Source organism: Microcaecilia unicolor, chromosome 1, assembly GCF_901765095.1.
Source record: "Microcaecilia unicolor chromosome 1, aMicUni1.1, whole genome shotgun sequence".
In the NCBI taxonomy this organism is placed as follows: Eukaryota; Metazoa; Chordata; class Amphibia; order Gymnophiona; family Siphonopidae; genus Microcaecilia; species Microcaecilia unicolor.
In genome coordinates, this window is record NC_044031.1 from 121,417,853 (window position 1) to 121,445,548 (window position 27,696).

A 27,696-nucleotide genomic window follows, 5' to 3' on the forward strand; every position below is an offset into this window, starting at 1 on the left:
CAAGCCTTATAGGAACTACCAATACGCAATGCAATCAAGGGCACATGAACCTACCTCACCTTCACTTCCCCAGATGTCAAGGTCTAAAATACAAATCAACACATGCAACCAGTTTCACATACATATGCACCAAAACCTGGAACACTCTACAGAAAGACCTAAAAGGCACGAATAACTACCTAACATTTCAAAAGTACCTGAAAGTCCAATTCTTCAGAAAATTCATTTTTTATGAACCCACATAGTCGAGTAGACAACTGGCCAACACACCACAACACTTGAACACTGACAGAATGATCAATGCCTGTGTCCGACCCTAAACTGCTCTGTCACACTTCTAAATTAAGTTCATTGTAAGCCACATTGAAACTACACTAGTTTGGAAAATGTGGGGTACAAATGTTGAAAATAAATAAAGAAAAAAATTAAAATGTAAAATTGGGCTCCATATTACACACAAAAATAAACATTTTCAGCATTTGCCTGAGCTGGGTACTCAAGGCCTATAGCAGAGGTGCACAAGTCCAGTCCTCGGGCCATCTTACTGTACACCACCTTGAGTTCTTACTGTACACCGCCTTGAGTGAATTCCTTCAAAAAGGTGGTAAATAAATCCAAATAAATAATAATAAATAAATTTGCAGCTCAGATTTTCAGGATATCCTTACTGAATATTGTGAGGAACCCGAGGGTCAGGGAAGAAGCGTTCCAGGAGAGGAGTAAGATGGGTAGGTTTCATACCCGGGATTCCAACTACAAGTCCCAGGATCCTAGGGGCTGGGAAGCCACGCCCCCATGGAGGCATAAGTTTCCCAAGAGCCAGAGAAGGGAGGAGGACTACAGTTCCCAAGAACCCCTGCAAAGCCCTTGAAGCAAGCAAAGGGAGAAGCAAGGGAACTACAAGTCCCAGGATCCCAAGGGAGAGGAGGGGGATTGGCTGAGGAGGGATAATCAGGAGGGAGAGGACCAGCTGGGGACCATAAAGGGAGAGGAGCCCATGGAATGGGAGGTGGAGAAAGAGGTCGGAGAGGAGAACCAAGCCCAAGATGACTGGGGAAGTGAGCCCATGGAGATTACTGCTCTAGCTCAGGTACAAGGGAAGAAGTTGAAAGGCTTCATAACAAACCTTCTTCAAGGCTGGGGAAAGCTTGGAGGAAAAGTTACGCAGCTGTTCCACTCAAGGGGGAGAGAGGTGCCGTGCTGTAAAGCAGTGAATGATTTCAGCTGTGGCCAGAAGTCAGACCCGGCTGGAGAAACAGGTAGGGACTTGAACTGTGTTCAGGAACCTAGCCATGCTGGGGAAGCAGTGAGTGATTTGAACTATGTCCAGAAGTCATGCCCTGCTGGGGAAGCAGTGAGTAATTTAAACTGTGTCCAGAAGTCACGCCATGCTGGGGAGGCAGTGAGTGATTTGAACTATGTCCAGAAGTCATGCCATTCTGGGGAAGCAGTGAGTGATTTAAACTGTGTCCAGAAGTCACGCCATGATGGGGAAGCAGTGAGTGATTTAAACTGTGTCCAGAAGTCACGCCATGATGGGGAAGCAGTGAGTGATTTAAACTGTGTCCAGAAGTCACGCCATGATGGGGAAGAAGTGAGTGATTTAAAACTGTGTCCAGGAATCAGGCCATGCTGGGGAAGCAGTGAATGATTTAAACTGTATCCAGAAACTGTGGCCGGCAGGTGGAAGGAACAAGGGGTGATATGTGCTGTAACCAAGGACTGTGTCTGGAAGAGGAAATGTCTTGGCCTTGCTGATGGAATAAAGCGGTTTTAAGCATATTTTTGGAGTCTGCTTCTGGGAGTGCTGTGTCCAGGGAAGGGCCCTTCAAGGGTCAGCCGAGTTCATATCTGCAGGAAGGCCTGAAGGTGGTGGCCTGCTGACAATATGCATGAGATATGTATACAAGCATACTACCTCATTGTATGCAAATCTATCCCTTTGGGCCTAATATTCAAAAGGGTTTAACCAGGCAAGAGAGACTCCTGCTCGGTTAAATCCCACTAAGCTGGCCATCTGCCAATATTCAGCGGCACTTAAGCAGGCTGCTGAGTATTGCCTCTGACCTCTGCAGCACTGGTTTCGTTAGTGCCAGGTGGTCCAAGGTGGAGTTTTGGTGGAACCAGCACTTAACCAGTTAGTAGTGATATTCAGTCTGTTAACTGGTTAAGTAAGTGCTTAACGTTTGCATAGCAAAAAGACTGTTCTAAATTTATCCACTGAGCTAACCAGGCATCAGGCTGAATATCACCACTAATTTACTTGGATATTCAATACTGGAGACTGGCCGTGGTTCATATTGCATATCCAGGCTCAATTTAGTCCATGGCTATCAACAGTTTAAAAGCTGCTGCAAGCTATTACCCCTTTTTATTTGTTAGATCTATCCTAAAAACCTGAACAGTTTGCAGTCCTCATGGACTAAACATGTGTATTGTAGCCCATGGTCTTTTGTGACCCCCATGAGAGCAAACATGGTACCAAAATTTCTTAAAGACACATATTCCAGCAGGAAAAGAGGCCCATAAATAATATGTATTTTTGCTGGTTCACCAGAAACAGAACGAAACCAAGGCCTAAGATTCACAATGAAGCCACAGCCTAAAGCCATACCTTTGCTTGGGTAAGCAGGGCCAGATTTATGTGTATTGTGGCCTCTAAGCTGTAAGATTTCAGAGGCCCCTCTTAAGTAGAAATTTAATTTTAGATTTTATAGTTTTCCATGCTAATGAAGTGTGAGGCCCTTTGTAATGTGAAGCCCTAAGGTATAGTTGTCTAGCTTATAAGCAGTGTATAAGCAGTGCATTCTCACCTTGCCATGAATTACTTCTAGGCCGCCCATTTTCATAGATGTCTGAAATATGCTTCGTGTCTGGAATCCTTTCACTCCAAGAGTGTGACATTCCATTGGACCTACAATGGGAAGGGGCAGGAGTTGATCACTTGATTCTCCTCTCAAAATACAGTATTCATCGCAAGCGTTTGAAGTGCTCAGTTTTCTAGTGCTTGTGCAATATCATAAAACAAAGCTTAGGGATCTCTTAGCGCAGTGCATTAAATGTTAGAGACCCCCAAAACAAAAATAAAGCAATCAAACAGAAATGAAAGGAAAGCATGAAGGCAAAACATTGACTTACTTAATGAAGAGGGAAGGAACAAAATGTTCACCAAAAGAAAACAAGGTCAGAATGATTGTTATTGAAAGAGAGGCACCTGCTCGCTCCCTGAATAAAATTAAGAAGATTCATTTTCTAAGTGTTTCTTTAGGCTTCACTTAATTGGAAAGCACAGACCTGCAACAACACAAGGTATTATTTCATAGAACTGCACTTGAATTCTGCTGCTTGACCTGCACATCTGACTTTTCTTTCATCCCCAGAAGCTTGCTATAGTGGTCTAATAGCTATGCTTCTGGTGACAAAGAATTGAGACTTCATGCATAAAAAAAAGAGTCTACATAAACTATGGAGCTTAACTCAAAGCCTGAGGAAACCAATATGCCTTTTCTTTTAGGAGTGCTAAGTTTACACCTGGGAAGCTGGGGATGGATGTGCAGTATGTATGGTCTTTGAATGACCAGTTCCACATTTCGAGCCAGATTCTATAAATGGTGCCAAGAATTTGGCACCCAGCTGAAACCTGGTGTAAATCCTGGTGCGCAAATTGGGCGGAGATCCCTACTATTCTGTAACACATCTTTTGTGAACACCCCTGACTCACCCATGCCCCTCCCATGGCCACACACCCCTTTGAGTTGCATGTGATCCAATTTAGCTGCCCATTGTTACAGAATAGCATGTGGCCAGATCGGCACGCAAATCATAATTAGTGCCAATTAAGTGCTAGTTAGCTACAATAATTAAATCATTGGAGCCCATCCATTAATTATTTTTGGTGACCTTTATAGAATCCAGGGTTTATCCATTTAAAAAAATATATATTTTGAGCGGAACACATAAAGTGGTCAACGAATTTAATCAGCACAAAACCATGCAAAGCCTACTTAGCAAGCTTAAAGGGTAAACAATGCACACTATTTGCAATAGCATACACTATTTCTACTTGGGGGGTGGGGGGATACTTTTATAACAGGGCACCTATGAAAACTTCCAGAAGCATGCCTATTCCATAAAGGAATCATGGGGGCCTATTAGCAAGCAGCATTATGTTTTTTAACATAGCTTTTAATGCCCATTAACAGTGCAGTTTCCAGTTAACTGTTAGTGTGTGCATGAACTAATTGGCACATGAAACACTTAATGCAGAAATTCTTATTAGCGAGTGTAGTATGAAAGTAACTAACTGCATTCTGTATTATTGGCTGTGCTGTTAATTAATTAATTTATTTATTTATTTCTAGCATTTATACCCCGCTCTTTCCCACTCAATAGCAGGTTCAGTGCGGCCAATGTGCCTTAATGATCATTTCTCTATGTTAATTGCATGGCTGCTTTCTCCAAAGTGCTGGAAATGCCCTGAGTGTTAAAGCACATGAGCGTACTTTAGTAAATAGAGCTTCATAAAATAAGCCCTCGAACCTATCCCTGGTAGTCAACAAATACACTTGCACATATTTAGAATTAGCAAAGGTTCAAAAAAGAGCAACAAAAATGATAAAGGGGATGGAACTCCTCTCATATGAGGAAAGGCTAAAGAGGTTAGGGCTCTTCAGCTTGGTTGAGGGGAGATATGATTGAGGCATAAAAAATCCTGAGTAGCGTAGAATGAGTAGAAGTAAATCAATTTTTTACTCATTCCAAAAGTACAAAGACTAGGGAACATTCAATGAAGTTACATGGAAATACTTTCAAAACAAATAGAAGGAAATATATTTTCACTCAATGAATAGTTAAGCTCTGGAACTCTTTGCCAGAGGATGTAATAACAGCAGTTAGCAGAGCTGGATTTAAAAAAAAGGTTTGGATAAGTTCCTGGAGGAAAAGTCCATAGTCTGCTATTGAGATGGACACAGATTGGTAGCATGGAATGTTGCTAGTATTTGGGTTTCTGCCGGGCACCTGACCTGGATTGGCCACAGTTGGAAACAGGATTCTGGGCCAGATGGATCATTGGTCTGACCCAGTATGCTCCAAGGCAGGTGTAAATCTGTGCATGTACCTGCATATTTTACACAGTACACATGCGTACTACGGATCCACTCAAATAATACTGCAAGAACTACCTAGGTTACCTCACACTACCCCCAGGATCTATAAATGGTGCTAAATTTTGTATGTGATCCTGAGATCCGTGCCCAAATAAATTAGATAACAATGTTAATAAGCAATTATTGATGTTAATTGGCCCTAATTTGGATTTGCACATGGATCTGTCTGCCTGCGATTCTATGAAGATCAGAGCCCAAATCGTTTCATGCGCAACCCAAAAGGGGCCATGGTCATGGGAGGGGCATGGGTGGGTCAGGGGCATTACAATGAATTCTGTGTATATTATGGAATTTCAGGGATGTACACCCAACTTGCGCATCAGGATGTACACTAGGTTTCAGTTGGTGTAAGTTCTTGTTAGGTGCAATTCTGCAAAGGCCACTCATCCCAGAGCACCCTGATTTTTCCCGGCACCTATTTATGGTGCCATTTACTGAATCTGGCTCTATGTTTCTCTGCACCTGCTTTTTATGTGTGTATACCCCCTAAGCAATTTTTTTAATATTCATACCCTGCACACACAGGGCTTTTAGCAAACTGGCTACTTAATATATGCATGCAAAATGTTCATGCATGAAAAACGTGCACCTAACTTTACACGATCTGCATGTAGCTGTCCCCAGGGGCACCTTTTGAGCAGAGCAGACTTATGATATATGCATGCATTTGATAAAATATGGAGGTATTCACATGAAGGGCAATTCTATAACCAGACGCTCACAGGTACGCATCTCTTTGCCTATGTAAGTACTGAGAAATGCCCTAAGCGCTATTCCATAAGGGCAAGTGTTAAGTGCTATACTAAGCATTGCAAAGAGGGTGAAAGATAAGCGAAACTCCCAGATATGCACTCACTTACACAAGTTACAAGTGCCCTTGCCACATTTAAGCGCCTGCAGTTATATGGCTGGTGTAACTGCATGTACCTAAATGTAAGGCTCGCAAATACTGGGTTACATTAGTATTTATAATGGTATCTGGGCACTCAGACCCTGTTAAAGAATAGGCTCTCACGGTGTTGCATCGGAGCACCTACAAAAAGGCGTCCGTTTATAGAGCTGCCAAGATAGAGTACATGCACGTTTATTCCTTTTCTACAGGCGGTGTAAATTTGTGTTCTATTGGGGCTGGTCCTGACAGCTTATTTTAAAAAGGCACCTATGTTGCTTTTGTAAAATAATCTTAAAATAGCTATTTTCTTAGATTTCTCACATAGGTGTTCTCATAAGATTAAGACCCACATGTGCAAAATTTAAGCATCTGCTTTCCAAATAGCTACATCATGCACATACTTTTTCATGTGCAACATTTCACTTAAATGTACAGCTGATGAGTAACTGAAATGCATGCAAAGCAGCATATTGGCTATGAATGCATAGTAAAACTATAAAAATAACTATGCAAACATGCCCACATGGAAGTGGTATTAAACCTGTTGAGAAGAGTTCCTTACAAAAGCTATACATTCTATTTTGCTCTGGTGGTGACTGCATGGAAAAATCTGTGCAAAAATGTAAACTGTACACAACATTTGCAGGACTCTAGTTCAACAGCCTCAAGATCTGCTTGCTTAGGCGAACTTGTGTGACACTTAGAGCAGTCAGGCAACTACCTGCCTTGGGTGAATCTCTTCATAAAGATGGTTTGTAAATCCCAATAAATAAATATAACGTTCTGCCACTAGAATATGGCATTTCACTGTTTGTGTCCTGACATTATGGAACTCAATCCTGTGTGAGCTACAGACTGAAAAGCTACTCACTTTTTTGGAGAAAGTTAAAAGATTTTATTTGATTATGGTAGGCAGCTTATTTTAGTTTATTGAGTTTATAAAGATGTAAAAATGAAGCAATTTTACTTTATCATGTTGTAATATCCTTGATTTTTTATCTAGTACCTTAAATTGTAATCCACTATGAACTTCTTGTTGGCTTTAATGGGCTATACATAAATGTTTATCATCTTGTAACCTGCTATGATGTACCAGGACATGGTGCATAATTGAGTTTTAACAAATAAATAAAACATTAAAGGAGGGGCAGTGCAATTGGTGTAACTGAGGTTCAATATTGCATTAGTCATTATGTTATTAATTTATTTGTAAAAGAAACAGATCAAGATAGTTCTGCATATATGAATTATATTATACTTCCATTTCAGATGATCACTGTCCTTTCTTCATTTTTTTAATCTGAAAGTAGCTGCTACTTTTGATACTAACCCCCCTGTTTGCAAAGCCGACATAGCACATTCAAAATGAATGGGCTGTATTGGAATTACTGCTCTGCCAGCCACTAGGCATGGCTTTGTAAACAAGGGCCTAAATAAAATAACATGTTAGAAAATGTAATACATTACATATCATTTTACTTTTCATTTTGAAAACTTTAAATTTTCCATAGCTCTAACTTCAGTTGTATGCACAGTAAATGTAACATTGTGAATTGCAAATAACTAGATGCGCCACATGTAAGGTATTCCCAAAAAATTAAAGAGCAACATTTTTGGGAAAATCATCCATATTTGTTTCTGCATTTGTTAAATACAGACATTTAGGAGCCTATGCAAAAAAAAACTTTAGTATGCACATGAAAGCCCTCATGTGCACGCTAAAAGAAGAGCTATGCAGGAAGGCTTATTGCACATGTAAAAGGGTCCATAACGGTGTTAGACTGAGCATGCAAAAATCTGCATATCTGCACATGCAAACAGAGGCATGTCATGTACAACCAAAGCTTTAGCATGTACTTGGTAAATCATGTGGTATGTTCATCTTCCACACTATCTACCAAGTGCTATATAATACCTACCTTGGTCTTGTGTTAACTCTATAATATGAGCCTGCAGTTTACTGAGGGCTAGCTGAATAGTATAATCATGCTAAACTGAGCGTACTCTTGAGAGGGCCTAAAAGGCAAAGGCCATGGACAGAAGATATCCTTGTACAACCCTACACGTAGGCACTTGGGCATAAACACATTTGACCATATTTCTCTTTGCCAAAACAAATCACAGCTAACACAAGCTTTTTTCACAAAGTTTTACACATATATACATATTTATACCACAAACAGGTTTTCTCAAACAAAATGGTGACTCCTCACAGAGGCTTTTCAAGAACTGCTCCACACCTCACAGTCTACAAGGCACAGAGATTTCATACTGGTTTGGGTACAGACAAGCTCCAGAGTATTGTCACCATCCTGAGGATCACTACTATCATTAGTGGTTAGTCTGACCATCAACCAGTTCTGGCACTTAAAGGTCTGTTTATGATAGCTTTTTCGTCAGGGGGCTTTGGCTAGTCACAAAAGCAGGGGCCTTTCTTCTCCCAGGGACCAGTAATAGCCTCAAATGTACAAAGAGAGTGTTCAGAGGCCAGGAGCAAGACAGAGGATACCTGGTAGAGAGATAGAGAATATGAGGCAAATATACTTCCAAGCAATATGTTACCAGGGGGGCAAAGTTTCTGCTGTCATGGACAGTGTCTATAGTGGTCCCTGGCTACAATAACATTTAGAAGCCCGTGGCTAAACGGCACTCAGAGCCCCCAAATCTTTGAGCTCAACAATTTTTTCAGTTTGAACACAGCTCATTTCAGTGAGCTTAAAGGAAGTAGTAGACTGTGTAGTGAGGCCAGTGCAGTGCCTACAGAGAGGGAAACAGATGACAGTGCTTTTCTAAATCAGAGCAATCAGAATCTCACGTCTTCCCTCTGCAATGAGAAACAATATCTATGTGCTAGGCTTGCTTGTATTTTCCTTGGAAGCCAGAGGAAGAAACCAAGAGTAAGAGAGAAAAGGAGCAGCTCAGTTTAGCATGCTCATGTTATTTAGCTTGCCCATTTTTAGGTAACATGTTCACATTGTTTAGTCAATACATTTTAGTTTCCATGCACTGGAAGACAGTGAGCACACTATTTCTGACATTTTATACCACAAGCATGCTAAATATTTTAGTATCAGTCACTATGAAGCTCTTTTACCCGTACCATATAATGTTGTGAACTTGCATGGAAGTTGTTTAGCATGGGTGTCCCTTAATAGGCTGTTTAGTTGTGTGCAGGTCTAGATTAAAACACTAGGCATAGTATTTTATGCTTAAGTAACTATTAAGATATTGATACAGTGGGAAATCAACCTTTCTTCGCTAATATGCTTATCAAGCAGCCAGTTTATGGTCTTCTTTTTCCCAGGTATTAAAGTGTAGTTCTAGTGTTGATAGTTATAAAAAGGGGTTTAAACAATGTTATTATGTAAACATAATAATTTGTATGATCTTATCTTTATATGAATTACAAGCTGAGGTTTATTAGGGATTTTTCCCTTAATAGGGGTTAAATTTGGATGAAGCAATTTAACTTCATCCAAATTTATGTTGTAATATCATGTTGTAATAGCCTAGATTTTTAATCTACTATCTCGAACGGTAATCTGCTATGAACTACTTGTTGGCTTTAGTAGGCTATAATTAAACAAACTGTAACTGCATATATAACTTGACTTCTATAAGTAAGTATATTTGTAAACAAAAATCTATATTATTCATACTAACCAGTTTCTTTTTTTTTTTTTGATTGTGGAGAATGTTAGTAACCCTTTTCTTTGTCTACACAGGTATAAATTAGGTAAAAGTCACATGACAATTTTTGCAAATGTATCAAACTTTACAGTTTTAGGTATAAGAGAATGAAATGTCACTATTTTATGAATTACATAATTTTGCAAGCGGTTGCAAATAAAATGTATGGGTTTTCTTTTCCAGATCTGGTTTAGCAAAAAAAGAAAAACGCAAATATAATGAATAACTGAACGTGCACCTGGTAGCCAAAGAACAAGAGAGACCATTTTGTGAACATTTGACAAAGAAGGAAGAAGTAATCAAACCTGCTGCAAAATAATGAAATGTTCTGACTAATGGAATAATGTATGATGGAACAGGTAGAAAGCTGAAAATGCGACAGAAAAGCAGACCTCTTCTTAGAACTAGATGCAGAGTTTGAGCTGACTCCAGGAGGCATGTCGCTATAAAAAGAGTCGGCATCTCCAGGCTTTTTTACATAATCTCCCTGGGGTAATTCTCTGAAGTATAACAAATAATTTTAAAGTCAGAAAACAAGACACACACATGACACACACACAACACAGTTACAAATATTTGGTAGGGAAGAGGAGGGAATAGGGAAATGGCAGGTATGAATTATAACATATAAAACTGTAGTTAACATTTAATTGACAATCACATGCAAATCAGGAGAATTTCAGAATACAGTCCCTGAGATACGTGTTAGGGGCTCATTTTCAAAGCACTTAGACTTACCAAGTTACATAGGTTACTATCAGGGTTATTTTCAAAAGAGAAGAGTGCCCATCTTCCGACACAAATCGGGAGATAGGCGTCCTTCTCTCAGGGTCACCCAAATCGGCATAATCGAAAGCTGATTTTGGGCGTCCCCAACTGCTTCCCGTCATGGGGACAACCAAAGTTCCCGGGGGGGTGTCGGAGGTGGGACTGGGGCATGCCTAACAGATGGGCATCCTCGAGTGATAATGGAAAATAGAAGGGTGTCCCTGACCAGCATTTGGGCGACTTTACTTGGTCCATTTTTTTCTTACGACCAAGCCTCAAAAAGGTGCCTGAACTGACCAGATGACCACCGGAGTGAATCGGGGATGACCTCCCCTGACTCCCCCAGTGGTCACTAACCCCCTCCTACCCAGAAAAAAACAACTTTAAAAACTTTTTTGCCAGCCTGAAATGTCATACTCAGGTCCATCGCAGCAGTATGCAGGTCCCTGGGGGGGGGGGGGGGGGGGTATGTGTGTGTCAGAGGAAGCATTGTGAAGGCGTGGACATCCTTCTTTCAAACATTTTGGACATCCTGAACTGCCCCCCCCCCCCTCCACAGGGACGGCCAAATTTCAAGGGAGTGGAGTGGAGGAGTGGCCTAGTGGTTAGAGCACTGGTCTTGCAACCCAGAGGTGGCCAGTTCAAATCCCACTGCTGCTAATTGTGATCTAAAATCCAAATAAATAAAGGGGGTGTCAGAGACATAGCAAAGGCATGGAAATCCTTCTCATAGAAACATCCAGGCATGTACAGCCTTCTCACAGAAACATCCACATTTTGGACATCTTCAACTACCATCACAGGGACAGAGGCATAGTGAAGGAAAAAAAAAAGAAAGACATCCCTGACGAGCACTTGGACATTTTCACCTGGACTTCTATTTTTCTAAGGTTGTAGATGGCAATTTATTTAAGGTTGTAGACGGCTATTATACACACAGCTTGTCTGCATGTGTGAAGCCAAAGGATTATGCGTGGCTGCTCTGCACTAGCTTCCCCTCCTTAGGAAGGAAATCTTGTGCAAATGAGCAAACAGTGCGCATGCCTTCATGCATGCCCACTCCTTTCCGAATCGCTAAGGGATCGGTAAGGGAAGGGCTTTTTCCGTTCAGTTAGTGCATCAGTTAGTCCACTGCAGTGCCCCCTATGGTGCCCGGTTGGTGTCCTGGCATGTGAAGGGGACCAGTGCACTATGAATGCTGGCTCCTCCTACAACCAAAGGGCTTGCATTTGGTCGTTTCTGAGATGGGCGTCCTCGGTTTCCATTATTGCTGAAAACCGGGGGCGACCATCTCTAAGGTCAACCTAAATATTGAGATTTGGGCGTCCCCAACCGTATTATCGAAATGAAAGATGGCCGCCCATCTTGTTTCGATAATACGGGTCTCCCCGCCCCTTCGCGGGGATGTCCTGCGAGGACACCCTTAGAAAAACTTGGGCGCCCCATTCAATTATGCCCCTCCACGGAACTTTGTAAGTCTAAGTGCTTTGAAAATATGCCTCTTAGAGTCTTTTAGCCCTTTTCATAAAAATCTGCATGGATAACCAATTCGGGAAATATTTGAGAGTATCAATATTACAACTGATGTTCATTTTGAAATGATTTTAAATTGTGATTTTTACCAAAAATGTTGGTCTACAACAGGGGTGAGCAACCATGGTCCTCAAGGGCCACAACCCAGTCAAGTTTTCGAGATTTCCACAATGAATGCGCATAAGCTAGATAGAGTGGAGGAGTAGCCTAATGGTTAGTGCAGTTGCCTAAGAACCAGGGGAACTGAGTTCAATTCCTACTGCAGCTCCCAGTGACTCTGGGCAAGTCATTTAACCCTCTATTGCCTTAGGCACAAATTAATATATAAACTGTTTTGATTGCAACCACAGAAAGGTGGTATATCAAATCTCCTATCCCCATGTATTGCTTCTATTGTATGCAAATAGATGTCATGCTTATTCACTGTAGAAAACCTGACTGGGTTAGACCTAGAGAACAATGGTTGCCTACTCCCAGTCTATAAGGAAGGGGAAATCAATATAATGTGGGATAATTCAAGAGGTCTGGTTTAGTTCTCAAACTAAGATTAATAATTGAAACTCATACAGTCTAGTAAAAGTAAAATTAAAAAAAAACAAACAGCAGGCATTTGATTTATCAATTACCCTGGAAATGTAATGTTCCAATATATCTCTCTTAGGATTCCATTGGCTAACAGAAGCCTACTTTCCATTTGCTCAACAATCATTAGAAAGAGAATCAGTGATTCCTAACAGTCTACAAGAAGCATCTCAGCACATGTGCAACAGAGAATAACAAGGGGAATGGGGGGCCTGCTAGCATGCAAATGCATGCTGGACAGGGCTCACCATTCCTCCAAAATAGTCTGCAAACCCTAGCACCAGCTCCGAGCTGGTGTATGGTTTGCCACGGACAGTGGGCCAATGTTTGGTGCACTGCCCGCTGATCATTGGGGAGGAATATGTTTAGCATGCATTTGCATGCTACTTGTGGTAAGAGCCCTGTTTAGCATGCATTTGCATGCTAATTGTGGTCACAGCCTGCGAGCGTGTTGTTTCACACGCTCATAGGCTCTGATCATGGTGTGGTAGCAAACGCAAGCGCTATTATGGCGCTAACAACCTCTAGTACTGTGTTTGTTTCTGATCTTTGGCCCAATAGACTGTGAGCCCTCCAGGGACAGAGAAATACCCCATGTACCTGAATGTAACTCACCTTGAGCTACTACTGAAAAGGTGTGAGCAAAACCTAAATAAATTTGTGTAGGTGTCAAGTATTCACTTCAGGCTCTGATTAAAGCCATGTAAGTAAAGGAACTTTTCATTTCATGACTTTGGTTGACTGCAGAGACATAGTCATGAAGGTGGTCTCAGTGACTCCAGAAATATTTTATCCTGTTATTTGTTGGGCTATCAACATGGTCATGCTGAACATGTGGTTTTCTAAGTCATGTCTGGGATCCCTACAGCTGATGCAGAATGGATACAGGTCCAGATGGAATTTTTCCTACAGAGAATGGTCACGTGAATAGATGACATTTGGGAATTTAAAGAAAGTTTTCCAAAGTACCAAAGGACTACAATGTTGAGAATTTCAATGGTTTACCAAAACAAGGCCAGAAAATAACAAAAGATAACATTTTGTTGGGAGAGCTCTGTCATTTGTCTGTTTAGTAGAATGGAAGAAGTAAAACTGAGGAGCTGAGAAGATCACTGAGCATGAGAAGGGCTGTGCATGATCAGGCTGTGCCTGATTCAATCCAGCTTGTCGACAGAAAATACTGGATTCTGATTTCTTGGATATTCTTTCTCTTTCCTTTTGGATTATTGAGTTTATTGCATTTCATCTTTTCCTGTGTTTGCTTTGTGAATCTCTTGAAATTTCAATAATAAAAAGTATATTCTGATACTGAGAGTTTAACCACAAAAAACACAGTGGGCAATCTGGTGAGGTTCGAATACACATGGGGGAGAGGGGCCAGGGCCATTCTATAAATGGCGATCAAAAATAGGCACTGGAAAAGATCGTCACTAAGCACTATTCTATAACAGTTGGAGGTAGAAACCATTGATTCTAAGAACGGAGAGAGCATCTAAGACAATAAGGAACTAAACTAGAAAGTTAATGATGAATATTTGTGTGAAGTCAATGATGAACAAATAACTGAATCTTAAATTTAAGCCCATCGAAAACTTGAAGCCAATATTGTAATATCAGGAATAGAGTAACATGATCACATAAATAGGTGACATTTTGAATCAACTTTCCCCAACAGGAAAATTCTCTGGAATGTGCACTGGAATAGTGGCTATTTCTGATCAGATCCAGTCAAAAATTTGTCCCAGGTTTTGACTGAGTAGTTATTTGTGAATTTTGGAATCTCTACTGTCTCTGGCAAGAGTGGGGTTCCTGCTGGTGATAACTGATCAAGGGAGTGGAGAAAAATATCTCTTTGGTAGATAATGCAAGGGTGTTCAACCTCAGTCCTTGAAGGCCACAACACAGTCAGGTGTTCAGGATTTCCCCAATGAATACACATAACATCTATTGGACACCCCTGTTCTAAAGGAAGAGAAGGCTGCAGAGCAATGTTTTCTCTAAGGAGTGGCCTGATTTGTGCAAATTGTTTTTCATGAGCAACAAATTTAAAAAAAAACAATTCTTGAGCGCAAGTATTAGCAATGCATTTCTGTATATAGCACAAAAACATTTTTGTGAGCAACTATCAGGCTTATTTTCGAAAGAGAAGGGCGTCTATCTTTCGACACAAATTGGGAGATAGGCGTCCTTCTCTCAGGGTCGCCCAAATCAGCATAATCAAAATCCGATTTTGGGTGTCCACAACTGCTTCCCATCGCGGGGACGACCAAAGTCCCCAAGGGCGTGTCATAGGCATAGCAAAGGTGGAACTGGGGTGCACCTAACAGATGGGTGTCCTCGAGCGATAATGGAAAAAAGAAGGGCGTTCCTAACAAGCACTTGGCCGACTTTACTTGGTCCATTTTTTCTTATGACCAAGCCTCAAAAAGGTGCCCAAACTGACCAGATGGACACCGCAGGGAATCGGGGATGACCTCCCCAGACTCCCCTAGGGGTGACTAACCCCCTCCCACCCTGAAAAAAACAACTTTAAGAACTTTTTTTGGCAGCCTCAAATATCATACTCAGGTCCATCGCAGCAGTATGCAGGTCCCTGGGGGGGGGGGAGGTGTGTGTGTGTCAGCAGAGGCATAGCGAAGGCTTGGACGTCCTTCTTTCAAACATTTTGGACGTCTGAACTGCCCCCCCACAGGGACGGCCAAATTTCAAGAGAAAGGAGTGGCCTAGTGGTTAGAGCACTGGTCTTCCAATCCAGAGGTGGCCAGTTCAAATCCCACTGCTGCTACTTGTCATCCAAAATCCAAATAAATAAATAAACAGGGTTGTCAGAGGCATAGGAAAGACATGGACATCCTTCTCACAGAAACATCCACATTTTGGACGTCCTCAACTGCCCGTCGCAGGGATGGAGGCATAGTGAAGCGCCCAACTGCCCGTCGCAGGGTCAGAGGCATAGCAAAGGTGCCCAACACTTGGACGTCCTTCACCCATACTCAAAAAAAAAGACATCCCTGACAAGCACTTGGACATTTTCACCTGGACTTGTGTTTTTTTAAGGTTGTAGACAGCTATTATACACGCAGCTTGTCTGCGTGTATGAAGCCATCTTTGGCATGCGCAGAGCAGCTACGCATAATGCTTGGCTGCTCTGCACTGGCTTCCCCTCCTTAGGAAGGAAATTGTGTGCAAATGAGCTAATAGCGAGCAGCTCATTTGCATGCGATTTCCTTCATGCATGCCCGTTCCTTTCCGAATCGCTAAGGGATTGGTAAGGGAAGGGTTTTTTCTGTTCAGTTAGTGCATCAGTTAGTCCACTGCAGTGCCCCCTAGGGTGCCCAGTTGGTGTCCTGGCATGTCAGGGGGACCAGTGAACTACGAATGCTGGCTCCGCCCACAACCAAATGAGTTGGATTTGGTCATGTTTGAGATGGGCGTCCTCGGTTTCCATTATCGCAGAAAACCAGGGACGACCATCTCTAAGGTCGACCTAAATGTTGAGATTTGGGCGTCCCCAACCGTATTATTGAAACAAAAGATGGCCGCCCATCTTGTTTCAATAATACAGGTTTCCCTCCCCTTCGCGGGGACGTCCTGCGAGGACGCCCTCAGGAAAGCTTGGCTGCCCTGTTCGATTACGCCCCTCCACGTAAAATCTATGAACAACGCTCTTAAAATGTATGAACAATTGCTCATCCACTCTGCTTAGAGGGAACATTGTTGCAGAGAGGGTTTGAAATATAGCATTGGACTTTAAGCTAATCAACTGAAAAAATTATCCCACCTGCAAGGCATGTTTGTGAGTTTTTTATGTACATCACATATTAGGTCTGAAGCCCACAGTCATGAGAATCTGTGGATGTCAATGCTCATGGTGGAAGCTCTCAGGGTCATCTTGAATATACAGTGGTGGAAATAAGTATTTGATCCCTTGCTGATTTTGTAAGTTTGCCCACTGACAAAGACATGAGCAGCCCATAATTGAAGGGTAGGTTATTGGTAACAGTGAGAGATAGCACATCACAAATTAAATCCGGAAAATCACATTGTGGAAAGTATATGAATTTATTTGCATTCTGCAGAGGGAAATAAGTATTTGATCCCCCACCAACCAGTAAGAGATCTGGCCCCTACAGACCAGGTAGATGCTCCAAATCAACTCGTTACCTGCATGACAGACAGCTGTCGGCAATGGTCACCTGTATGAAAGACACCTGTCCACAGACTCAGTGAATCAGTCAGACTCTAACCTCTACAAAATGGCCAAGAGCAAGGAGCTGTCTAAGGATGTCAGGGACAAGATCATACACCTGCACAAGGCTGGAATGGGCTACAAAACCATCAGTAAGACGCTGGGCGAGAAGGAGACAACTGTTGGTGCCATAGTAAGAAAATGGAAGAAGTACAAAATGACTGTCAATCGACAAAGATCTGGGGCTCCACGCAAAATCTCACCTCGTGGGGTATCCTTGATCATGAGGAAGGTTAGAAATCAGGCTACAACTACAAGGGGGGAACTTGTCAATGATCTCAAGGCAGCTGGGACCACTGTCACCACGAAAACCATTGGTAACACATTACAACATAACGGATTGCAATCCTGCAGTGCCCGCAAGGTCCCCCTGCTCCGGAAGGCACATGTGACGGCCCGTCTGAAGTTTGCCAGTGAACACCTGGATGATGCCGAGAGTGATTGGGAGAAGGTGCTGTGGTCAGATGAGACAAAAATTGAGCTCTTTGGCATGAACTCAACTCGCCGTGTTTGGAGGAAGAGAAATGCTGCCTATGACCCAAAGAACACCGTCCCCACTGTCAAGCATGGAGGTGGAAATGTTATGTTTTGGGGGTGTTTCTCTGCTAAGGGCACAGGACTACTTCACCGCTCAGGAGAATGGATGGGGCCATGTACCGTACAATTCTGAGTGACAACCTCCTTCCCTCCGCCAGGGCCTTAAAAATGGGTCGTGGCTGGGTCTTCCAGCACGACAATGACCCAAAACATACAGCCAAGGCAACAAAGGAGTGGCTCAGGAAGAAGCACATTAGGGTCATGGAGTGGCCTAGCCAGTCACCAGACCTTAATCCCATTGAAAACTTATGGAGGGAGCTGAAGCTGCGAGTTGCCAAGCGACAGCCCAGAACTCTTAATGATTTAGAGATGATCTGCAAAGAGGAGTGGACCAAAATTCCTCCTGACATGTGTGCAAACCTCATCATCAACTACAGAAGACGTCTGACCGCTGTGCTTGCCAACAAGGGTTTTGCCACCAAGTATTAGGTCTTGTTTGCCAGAGGGATTAAATACTTATTTCCCTCTGCAGAATGCAAATAAATTCATATACTTTCCACAATGTGATTTTCCGGATTTAATTTGTGATGTGCTATCTCTCACTGTTACCAATAACCTACCCTTCAATTATGGGCTGCTCATGTCTTTGTCAGTGGGCAAACTTACAAAATCAGCAAGGGATCAAATACTTATTTCCACCACTGTATATTAGGTTGGCTGGACTATGAGGGCAATTCAGTAAAGGAGGCCGAATAAGGAGCCAAGAAATTAGTGCCAAAAATCATGGCACCGAGGTAGTCAATAAGGTCACTTATGCGGATATGTGCCATTATAGAATATGGAATAAGGCACCATTTATGCGTGAATATGTAGCTGCAATCACTTACACAATGTCAATAGCTAGCATAAGTGTTCATGACTAGGTGGCACTATATTTGTGTATAACTTATGAAATTATGTACAGTACACGCACATTCAATAGTGCCCATGCTCTGTCCACATGAATGCACTCCTTTTGCATACAAAGTAAAGTGAATACAAATGTATTTTACAGAATCACAGCTAGCACATATGAAAGTAACGACTAATTAGTGGTTTCTCTTACCCACATATATGCTAGTAATCTGTAACATATGTGGGTATTTGGTGCCTACCCATAGGTGCAAATTTATAGAATTGCCTTTCACACTCCTTTCTCTTGTCTATTAATGTTCTAAGGTCATCACATTTCTGTTGAGGAAGAAACTCTGACAGACCTACCTTGTCCAGAATGTTTCACATATATTGAACTATATTGGCTAATGAAGAACTGGTTTATTAAAAAAAAAAACCCTACCCAGAAAGTGATCATAACATTCTAGTAAATCTTCCACCCAGGAAGATCTAAGGTATGAGCATCTTCCCCCCCCCCCCCCCCCCCCCCCACATCAAGGAGTGGGTTCTCACCAATTGAACTTCTTGCTGTCACACTTTTATACAGGGCAGAATGTTGAAAAACTGGAGAATGTTCAGCATTTGTGCCTTAGGCTTGATCTCCTCCTCCAAGTTAATGGAACTATCTTTGCCATTTTCCTAATAAAATTAGGGAATGAGAGGTCTTCCAACAGAGATGCTCTCCTTTTCTGTGGAGAAGAGGAGTAAGTGGGAAAACCTGCTGACCCTTTCTGAGAAAAATCAGTATGCATAAGCCCAGGACTCCCAGACTCTGCTTCATCAAAATACTGTTGGAAAGGCCTGAGTACACATCAGGTTAGTAGATAAGGCTTCTGCAAAACTCCCTTTTATTTGGTGGGGCCTATACTCCAGTGCAGACTGGTGTCTCAATGAAGCTTCTTCCCCAAATATACTTGAAATGGATACTGGAGCAGCTGGTACCGATGCTGATACTCTACAATGTATTGAAATCAATGTCATGCCAAGTATCACTATGGACTCCAGCACTGGCTGAATTTCCTTCAGGATCAGTGTTGATTTAGCTGGTGTCCACACAACTAGTGTCAATGCATTCCCAGCATCCAGTGCAACTTCTGGGTCCCTGATTAGCATTGGTGATGCCACCAATGCCAATATACCTGGATCAGACTTTGATGAACTGAAATGTTTCTAGTGCACTACTTACGATCATAAAGACCCCTAGGTTTCATATTTCGACAGGTAGTACAAATAGGGATATTATGCTTGGGCCCAAAGCACAGTGGGCACAGATCATGAGTATCAGTGTCTGACATTCTTTTGATGCACAAGCTGCGCTTCTTGAAGCCACTAGGGTTTTCTGTTTCTGGGACATCAAAAGAAAAATAACAGATGCAAAATCAAATGGCTGAATAATAAAATTTTCCTCTGACGATGCTCATTGCACTATACCAGTACAGGCTGAGGTTGCACCAAAAAATTAAAAATGCTCAAAAACCCTAATGCTAAGAGGATGAATCACAAAACTGAAGTGGCCCAGCATGAAAAAATTAACTTGTAAACTACTCATGCTTGAAAAAAGACTGGGGAGAGAATTCATCTTCATGGAAAAACTGGAACCAAGGTGGCCCCGCGTGATGACTCCGATACTGAAAGACCTGCACATGTTCAGTGCTCTGCTCTAGAAAGCTCTAAAGCTTTGTTTATATTTCTTCATCCTAGCTCCAATGGATGATGTTACCTCTCTTGTAAGGGTAATGATATCCTGTTTGTCCTTGGAGAAAGAACATTCCACTGCTAATATTAACTTCATTCCCTTTAGGGAATGAAGAACCCTCACATACCGAGAAATACTTGACTAGCCTCATGCAAGAATGTAGGATTTCAAAGTAAGTCACATGTAGCACTGGAAGGATCGTATAAAAATGTAAGGTGTCACGAAAGTAGGTTACAGTGAGTTTCAGAGTTTGAGATTTTACTATGGGGATAAACTGCATAGAGATAAGTCATGAGATGTCTTGGAAGAACTTGCATAAGGAAGAAATATCTCACCGTGAAGGTTAGTCAGAAAGAATTCATGACAATGTATGGAGGGGTGGGCAACTTTGCACAAGTCGATCAAGTTTTCAGGATACTCCTAATAATAAGGATGAGACATCTGTATGCTCACTGCCTCAACAGTATACTCAATTTTATGCATATTCATTTGGGTGAACGTCTAATTGGCTTGAAGTTCCTGAGGATTAGAGATGCTTATCTTTGTTGTGTGGAGTCAAGTTCTGTTTTTTTTCCTATTGAAGCATGCAGTAATTGTTTCTATGGTCTATATCAAAAGTTACACTTTTAATTCATTTTTATGAATTTCCTTAATTTTATAGACAGTATACATTCTTTAGTGATTGTACACCATTTTTTCTCCAGTGTTATGCAGGAGGCACATCTAAGTAGTCTGGTTTTCAGAGTACTTATGATAAATATGGTTGAGACATATTTGCATACATTGGAAATCCTGTAGCTTGTGGATATTCTGAAATCCTAACTGGTTAGGCATGCCTCCAGGACAGCGCTAGGAAACACTGCAAACTATCTGCATGTTGTTAGATGTTGCTTGGTGGAAAAAGTAGAGTTTTTAAAATACATTTCCAATTCATAAATTGCCACCAGACACAATAGTCAATTTCTGATATTTTTATTAAGGCAGCAAGTTAATCGCAATTAACTATGTGATTAATGCATAAAGCATTAAGCGTAACCAAAAAATTAATCGAGATTAGAGAATTTTTGTCGCACTGCAGCATCTCTTATCTCTCCAAATGTCTCTTCTGCTCTCTTCCACTCCCAATCCCTCTCCTCGGCATGATCCAGCATCTTTCCCTCCAACCAGGATTCAACATCACCCCCTCACACACACACTTATCAGCCTACCTTAAAAATGATCTTCTGTTGGTCCCCAGCAGCAGAAGAGGTGCACATATGCTGCCTGCAGTCTGCTCCAAAGCTTTCCCTTTGGCCTGTTTTGCCTCCTCTGATATCACTTCTGTTTTTGCATCGGCGGGATGGGTCAGAGGGAAAGCTTCAGAGCTGGTTGCAGGCGGCCACTGCCAGGGAAGAACAGAAGACCACCTTGAAGGAAGACTGGGGGGAGAGGGGAATTGAGAGGGGGCAGATGCCGAACCCTAAGTGGGGGGAGTAGAGTGAGCTGCAGACCTGCAAGCAGAACTGGAGGGGTCACCAGTGGAAGTTATTGCCAAAGCTGTAAGCCCTACCAGCCAAGAAAAGAACTTTGTATTGATCACCATCAAGTTTGTGTTGCTACTTATGAGAGTGAAGAGGAGGGAGGGTGAGGTGCTAAACAATAGGAGGACGAGAAAGAGATAATGGACTTGGGGGAACAGGAAAGGGAGGAAAGGAAGAGAAAGGGAGATATGTTGGATCTGGGGGCGGGAAGGAGGTAGATTATCAGTTCTTTAGAAAAGGGAAAGGGGATGGGATTTGATACACCACATTTCTGCGGTTACAATCAACACAGTTTACATATTATATACAGGTACTTATTTTGTACCTGGGACAATGGTGGTTTAAGTGATTTGCCCAGAGTCACAAGGAGCAGAAGTGTGAAATAAATAAACAGACAGAAAAATAAACAATCTTCAATCATGCAATTAATCACAATTAAAATATTTTAACTATGTGATTCATCGCAATTAAAAATGTCAGTTGGAATGCAGCCCTAATTTTTATATAGTATCTGTACCCCCGTTCCATCTTGGGTCAAATATTTAAGAAGAAATGTCTAAGAAAAAGGTTGTCATAATTCAAAAAGGTCGTCTACAATAAAAACCAAAACCAAACAATAAAAACAACAACCCCCACCCCCACCCCCAGTTTCAATTTAATCTGATCTTTTAATTTTTGAGAAAGGATGAAAACGTTTTCTTTTTACTTCTTTTTACTCAGATTTTTAATGCTGTTCATTTGAAGCTACTGATTGAGGGGTCCTTTTACTAAGGTGCGCTAACAGTGTGTACTAGGGGTCCCTTTTACTAAGCTGCAGTATAAGGGGGCCTGCAGTAGCATCGGTGTGTGGATTCACTGCGTGCCGAGGCCCCTTTTTACCACAGGGGTAAAATACTTTTTTTTTTTTAATGGGAAATGGCTCTGCTGTAAGTGAACTACTTGCCACACAGTCCTTTCCCTGGGGGAGCCCTTACAGCCACCCATTAAGGAGGCAGTAAGGGCTCCCTCACTACCCTGGTGGTAGAAAATAAAAATGAATTTTCTAGCACCGGAACTGGTGCATGGCAGAGGCCGGGACTACTGCCAGGCTCCTGTGGTAACCTGGCAGTAGGTCCAATTTGCTGTATGCCAACACGGTGGTAGCCCAACTGTCCTTTAGTAAAAGGGTCCTTAAATGATAAGAAGCCCACAGGTATAAAATGGGCTTCTTGGAATTTAGCACTTGTTTTTGTTAGTGTGCGCTAAATCCATTAATGAACCTTAGTAAAAGGACCGCTGAATTACGTGATGTCAGAAATGGTTTGTATTGTGCAAGTCTGTGTGGTTCCACTTTGATTAAGCCATGTTTGTTGTAAGCCCCATAGTGCTTTAGATGAGTGGAATAGAAATAAATAAATATTGACTGTAGATGCACATAGTATGGGAGGGAATATGCCATACCCCAACATAACAAAGAACATCAAAGCAAAAGCATTAGCAAAATCAAAAAGTGGTTATATTTATTTACATTCCATATTCAAATGCCATTTCAGTTTGCTTTTAGTTACATTTTAGTATTACAAACAACATATATTTTATAGGGTGCATTCATTTGTCCAGCTTGGAAACCACTGCACAGACCTGTCTGAAAGTTGGCATGGGGAATGGAAACTAAAAGTTGTTGGGCATTTTTATTACAATCAGTAAAAAACTTAGAAATACCTGAAAACCTTTAGGGAGCCATTTACTAAAATACATTAAAAAATGGTTTAGCACTTTTTAACATAGGACTTTCCTGTGTGCTAAGCCTATTTTTAACGCAATAGTAAAACAGTTTTTTGCTTTCTTTTTGTAGCTCCTGCCCTTTTTTCATTAGTTCGCAAGGCCTGCCAAAAATTAACATGGGAGCATTTACTGTATTAAATCTATGTTAACCAATTAGTATGCGCTAATCAAAACATCCTAGTTGGTTACAGCAGACATGCCCATCGCTCACCCATAGCACACTCCCTTCCAAGAAATAATAGAAAAAATTCATTAACACACCCTGTATATCACAGAGGCCATGGCAAGGTGCAAACCCTCCATATTTCTAGCTTTTTATTTTAGTATAGCTATATTGCATTTCTTAAGTTGGGAGCAGATGTGGACTTGCAAGCCAGCTAGAAATGTACTTTTTCTGGTAACTATCCTTCTAAGGCAGTAGAAATTTGTGGTTTGACATTTGGCCTATGCTAATGTGATAAGTTGCTGGTCAGCAACTAAGACTCCTATGACTAAGGACACCTGCAGTATCCAGATAAACAATCAGAAGGAGAAGTAAGTGGGTGTGAGTAAAATTGTAACTTAAGCAAAAGGGTGGGGGAACTAGCATAATTACTGTGCATAACAAGGACATAGGTCAAACCATTGTCTAAAGAAAACTTATGCTTTATATGACAGGCTTTAAACTGTCAATGCAATGAGGGAATAAATGATAGAAGTTGGAAGATGGTACAAAGTGCTGGAACAGGATTCACCATAAAAGGAAATAGAATGTTCTGGACAGATGAATATTCATTAGGTAGGAATGGTAATTAAGATAATGAAGAAAGGAAGAAAAAGTATTTAAGAGGAAACAGAACATATTGACAGCTCCCAGGGAAAACTCTGTTTTTATTTGCTACATATTATACTGTATTGGGAGTTTATTTGTTAATATTTCAATAATTACTGATCGGCTTATTTGACAATTTGAATAAACATTTGTGTCTATCATATTTATCATATTTTTAAGCTGTTTCTTCTTGTCTGTTTATTGAAGTTGTATTTGATGCTAATTTGGAAACATTTATTATGTCTAATACTTATTTAGTAGCTAGAGTTTTTCTTGCCTGGTGTTCTGCCTGGAGGAGAGAATATTTCTCAAGGGTCCACCCTCCAGGAGAGCTCGGGAAGGCTACTCCTGTCTCCGAGGCAAAGATAGAAGTATGCAACCCTTAGCAGAAAATGCAAAATTGACACAAAACGCATTATAGCGGAAAAAGGGCTCATATCGCACTCAAGAACAAACAACCTACAACACAAGGGGCCAAATAGACCCGAACACATTCTGGCAACATATATATAATAACGACTAGACAGCACAGACGGACACCATAAACTTCCTTTCTGAATGGAACGAAAGATGTAGAAACATATTAGATGAAATAGCACCCTTACGAACAAGAACTTCACATAGACACAACCCAGTACCATGGTTCAACGACGAACTGAAAAAACTAAAAACACAAACCAGGAAGCTTGAATGAGCATGGATAAAAATAAAAGACAATCACACATTCAACGCTTGGAAGCAAATACACAGAAAATATAAATACGCAATAAGACAAGCCAAAAGGTCATACTACAAAACCAAAACAGGACCACATTACAAAGACACAAAGAAACTATACCAACTCGTACATAAACTACTGGACACTACCCCGGTCACCACAACCAACACAGACATCCCATAGGCAGACAAACTTGCCAAATACTTCAATGAAAAAATTGTAAAACTACGAAACAATCTTCCTCAGAACACTGCCGATATTGAAAATTTCATCAATGGCTTAGACCCAACCTTAGAAGAATACCCAGCAGATCGAATCTGGTCAAAATTCGCTCTCCTCACACCGAAACAATGGCCCATGTGATTAACAGAGCCACCGACACTCACTGCAAACTGGACACCTGCCCCAGTTACCTTTTAAAATCTGCCCCCCCCGATTGCTTCATAACAGATATCACATCCCACCTAAACTTCATGCTCCAACAAGACCTCTTCCGAAAGGAAAATGGCAACATTCTACTCACGCACTTACAAAAAGATACCAAGAAAAAAAAAAAACAATCTCACCAATTACCGCCCAGTAGCATCTATCCCACTAGCAGTCAAGCTGATGGAAACCAAACAATTGACCGATTACATTCACAAATTCTCAATACTGCATGAATCACAATCAGGATTCCGCCCCTGCCACAGTACTGAAACAGTGCTAACCACCCTCCTGGCCAAATTCAAACAGGAAATAGCAACAGGCAAAAGCATACTTCTCCTCCAATTCGACATGTCTAGTGCATTCGATATGGTAAACCATAGTATACTACTAAGACTCTTAGAGGCATATTTTCAAAGCACTTAGCCTTCCAAAGTTCCATAGGTTTCTATGGAACTTTAGAAGGCTAAGTGCTTTGAAAATATGCCTCTTAGACTACTTCGGAATTGGCGGAACCATACTTAGTTGGATCACAGGTTTCCTAACCACCAGAACATACCAAGTGAAAGTAAACTCTAATATATCATCACCTTGGAAGGCAGACTGTGGAGTACCTCAAGGATCACCACTATCACCGATCCTTTTCAACCTAATGATGACCCACACTAGCCAAGTCCTTATCCACTCAGGGTCTTAACCCATTCATCTATGCAGACATCACAATATACATCCCTTTCAAACATGATCTGACAGAAATCACCAACGAAATCAACCTCGGCTTCCATATCATGAACTCATGGGCAAACGCATTCCAACTAAAACTCAATACAGAAAAAACACACTGCCTTATCCTCTCATCACAATATAACATGAATATACCCACAAACTTAGTCACACAAGATTACACCCTTCCCATTTCAGATAGCCTGAAAATCCTTGGTGTCACAATCGACCGAAACCTTACACTCGAGACCCAAGTTAATTCTACAATCAAGAAAATGTTCCACTCAATGTGAAACCATTCTTCCCAAGGGCAACCTTCCGCAACCTGATACAAAGGGTATGATACATACCTGTAGCAGTTGTTCTCCGAGGACAGCAGGCTGATTGTTCTCACGACTGGGTTGACGTCCGCGGCAGCCCCCACCAACCGGAAGAAGCTTCGCGGGACGGTCGGCACGCAGGCCACGCCCACCGCGCATGCGCGGCCGCCTTCCCGCCCGTGCGCGACCGCTCCCGCCAGTTGAATGACAAGCAATAAAATATGAAACACACAACTCCAAAGGGGAGGAGGGAGGGTAGGTGAGAACAATCAGCCTGCTGTCCTCGGAGAACAACTGCTACAGGTATGTATCATACCCTTTCTCCGAGGACAAGCAGGCTGCTTGTTCTCACGACTGGGGTATCCCTAGCTCTCAGGCTCACTCAAAACAATAACCCAGGTCAATTGAACCTCGCAACGGCGAGGGTACAACAGAAATTGACCTACGAAGAACAACTAACTGAGAGTGCAGCCTGACCAGAATAAATTCGGGTCCTGGAGGGTGGAGTTGGATTTACACCCCAAACAGATTCTGCAACACCGACTGCCCGAACCGACTGTCGCGTCGGGTATCCTGCTGGAGGCAGTAATGAGATGTGAATGTGTGGACAGATGACCACGTCGCAGCCTTGCAGATCTCTTCAATAGTGGCTGACTTCAAGTGGGCCACCGACGCTGCCATGGCTCTGACACTATGAGCCGTGACATGACCCTCAAGAGCCAGCCCAGCCTGGGCGTAAGTGAAGGAAATGCAATCTGCTAGCCAATTGGAGATGGTGCGTTTCCCGACAGCGACCCCTAGCCTGTTAGGGTCGAAAGAAATAAACAATTGGGCGGACTGTCTGTTGGGCTGCGTCCGCTCCAAGTAGAAGGCCAATGCTCTCTTGCAGTCCAATGTGTGCAACTGACGTTCAGCAGGGCGGGTATGCGGCCTGGGGAAGAATGTTGGCAAGACAATTGACTGGTTAAGATGGAACTCCGACACCACCTTCGGCAGGAACTTTGGGTGAGTGCGGAGCACTACTCTGTTGTGATGAAATTTAGTATATGGAGCATGAGCTACTAGGGCTTGAAGCTCACTGACCCTACGAGCTGAAGTAACTGCCACCAAGAAAATGACCTTCCAGGTCAAGTACTTCAGATGGCAGGTATTCAGTGGCTCAAAAGGAGGTTTCATCAGCTGGGTGAGGACGACGTTGAGATCCCATGACACAGTAGGAGGCTTGATAGGGGGCTTTGACAAAAGCAAGCCTCTCATGAATCGAACGACTAAAGGCTCTCCAGAGATGGCTTTACCTTCCACACGATAATGGTAAGCACTAATCGCACTAAGGTGATTCCTTACTGAGTTGGTCTTGAGGCCAGAC

At 42.0% G+C, this 27,696-nt stretch overlaps 1 protein-coding gene across 2 annotated transcripts in view; it reads right to left on the reverse strand.

Moving 5' to 3' along the window:
- ADAM22 (ADAM metallopeptidase domain 22) overlaps positions 1-27,696 on the reverse strand; it is a 661,757-nt gene that overhangs the window by 69,283 nt on the left and 564,778 nt on the right. For both annotated transcript variants that reach the window (XM_030199706.1, XM_030199712.1), the window contains exon 27: positions 2,814-2,914. In XM_030199706.1, the coding sequence (XP_030055566.1) occupies positions 2,814-2,914 (101 nt within the window). The remainder of the gene's footprint in view (positions 1-2,813; positions 2,915-27,696) is intronic.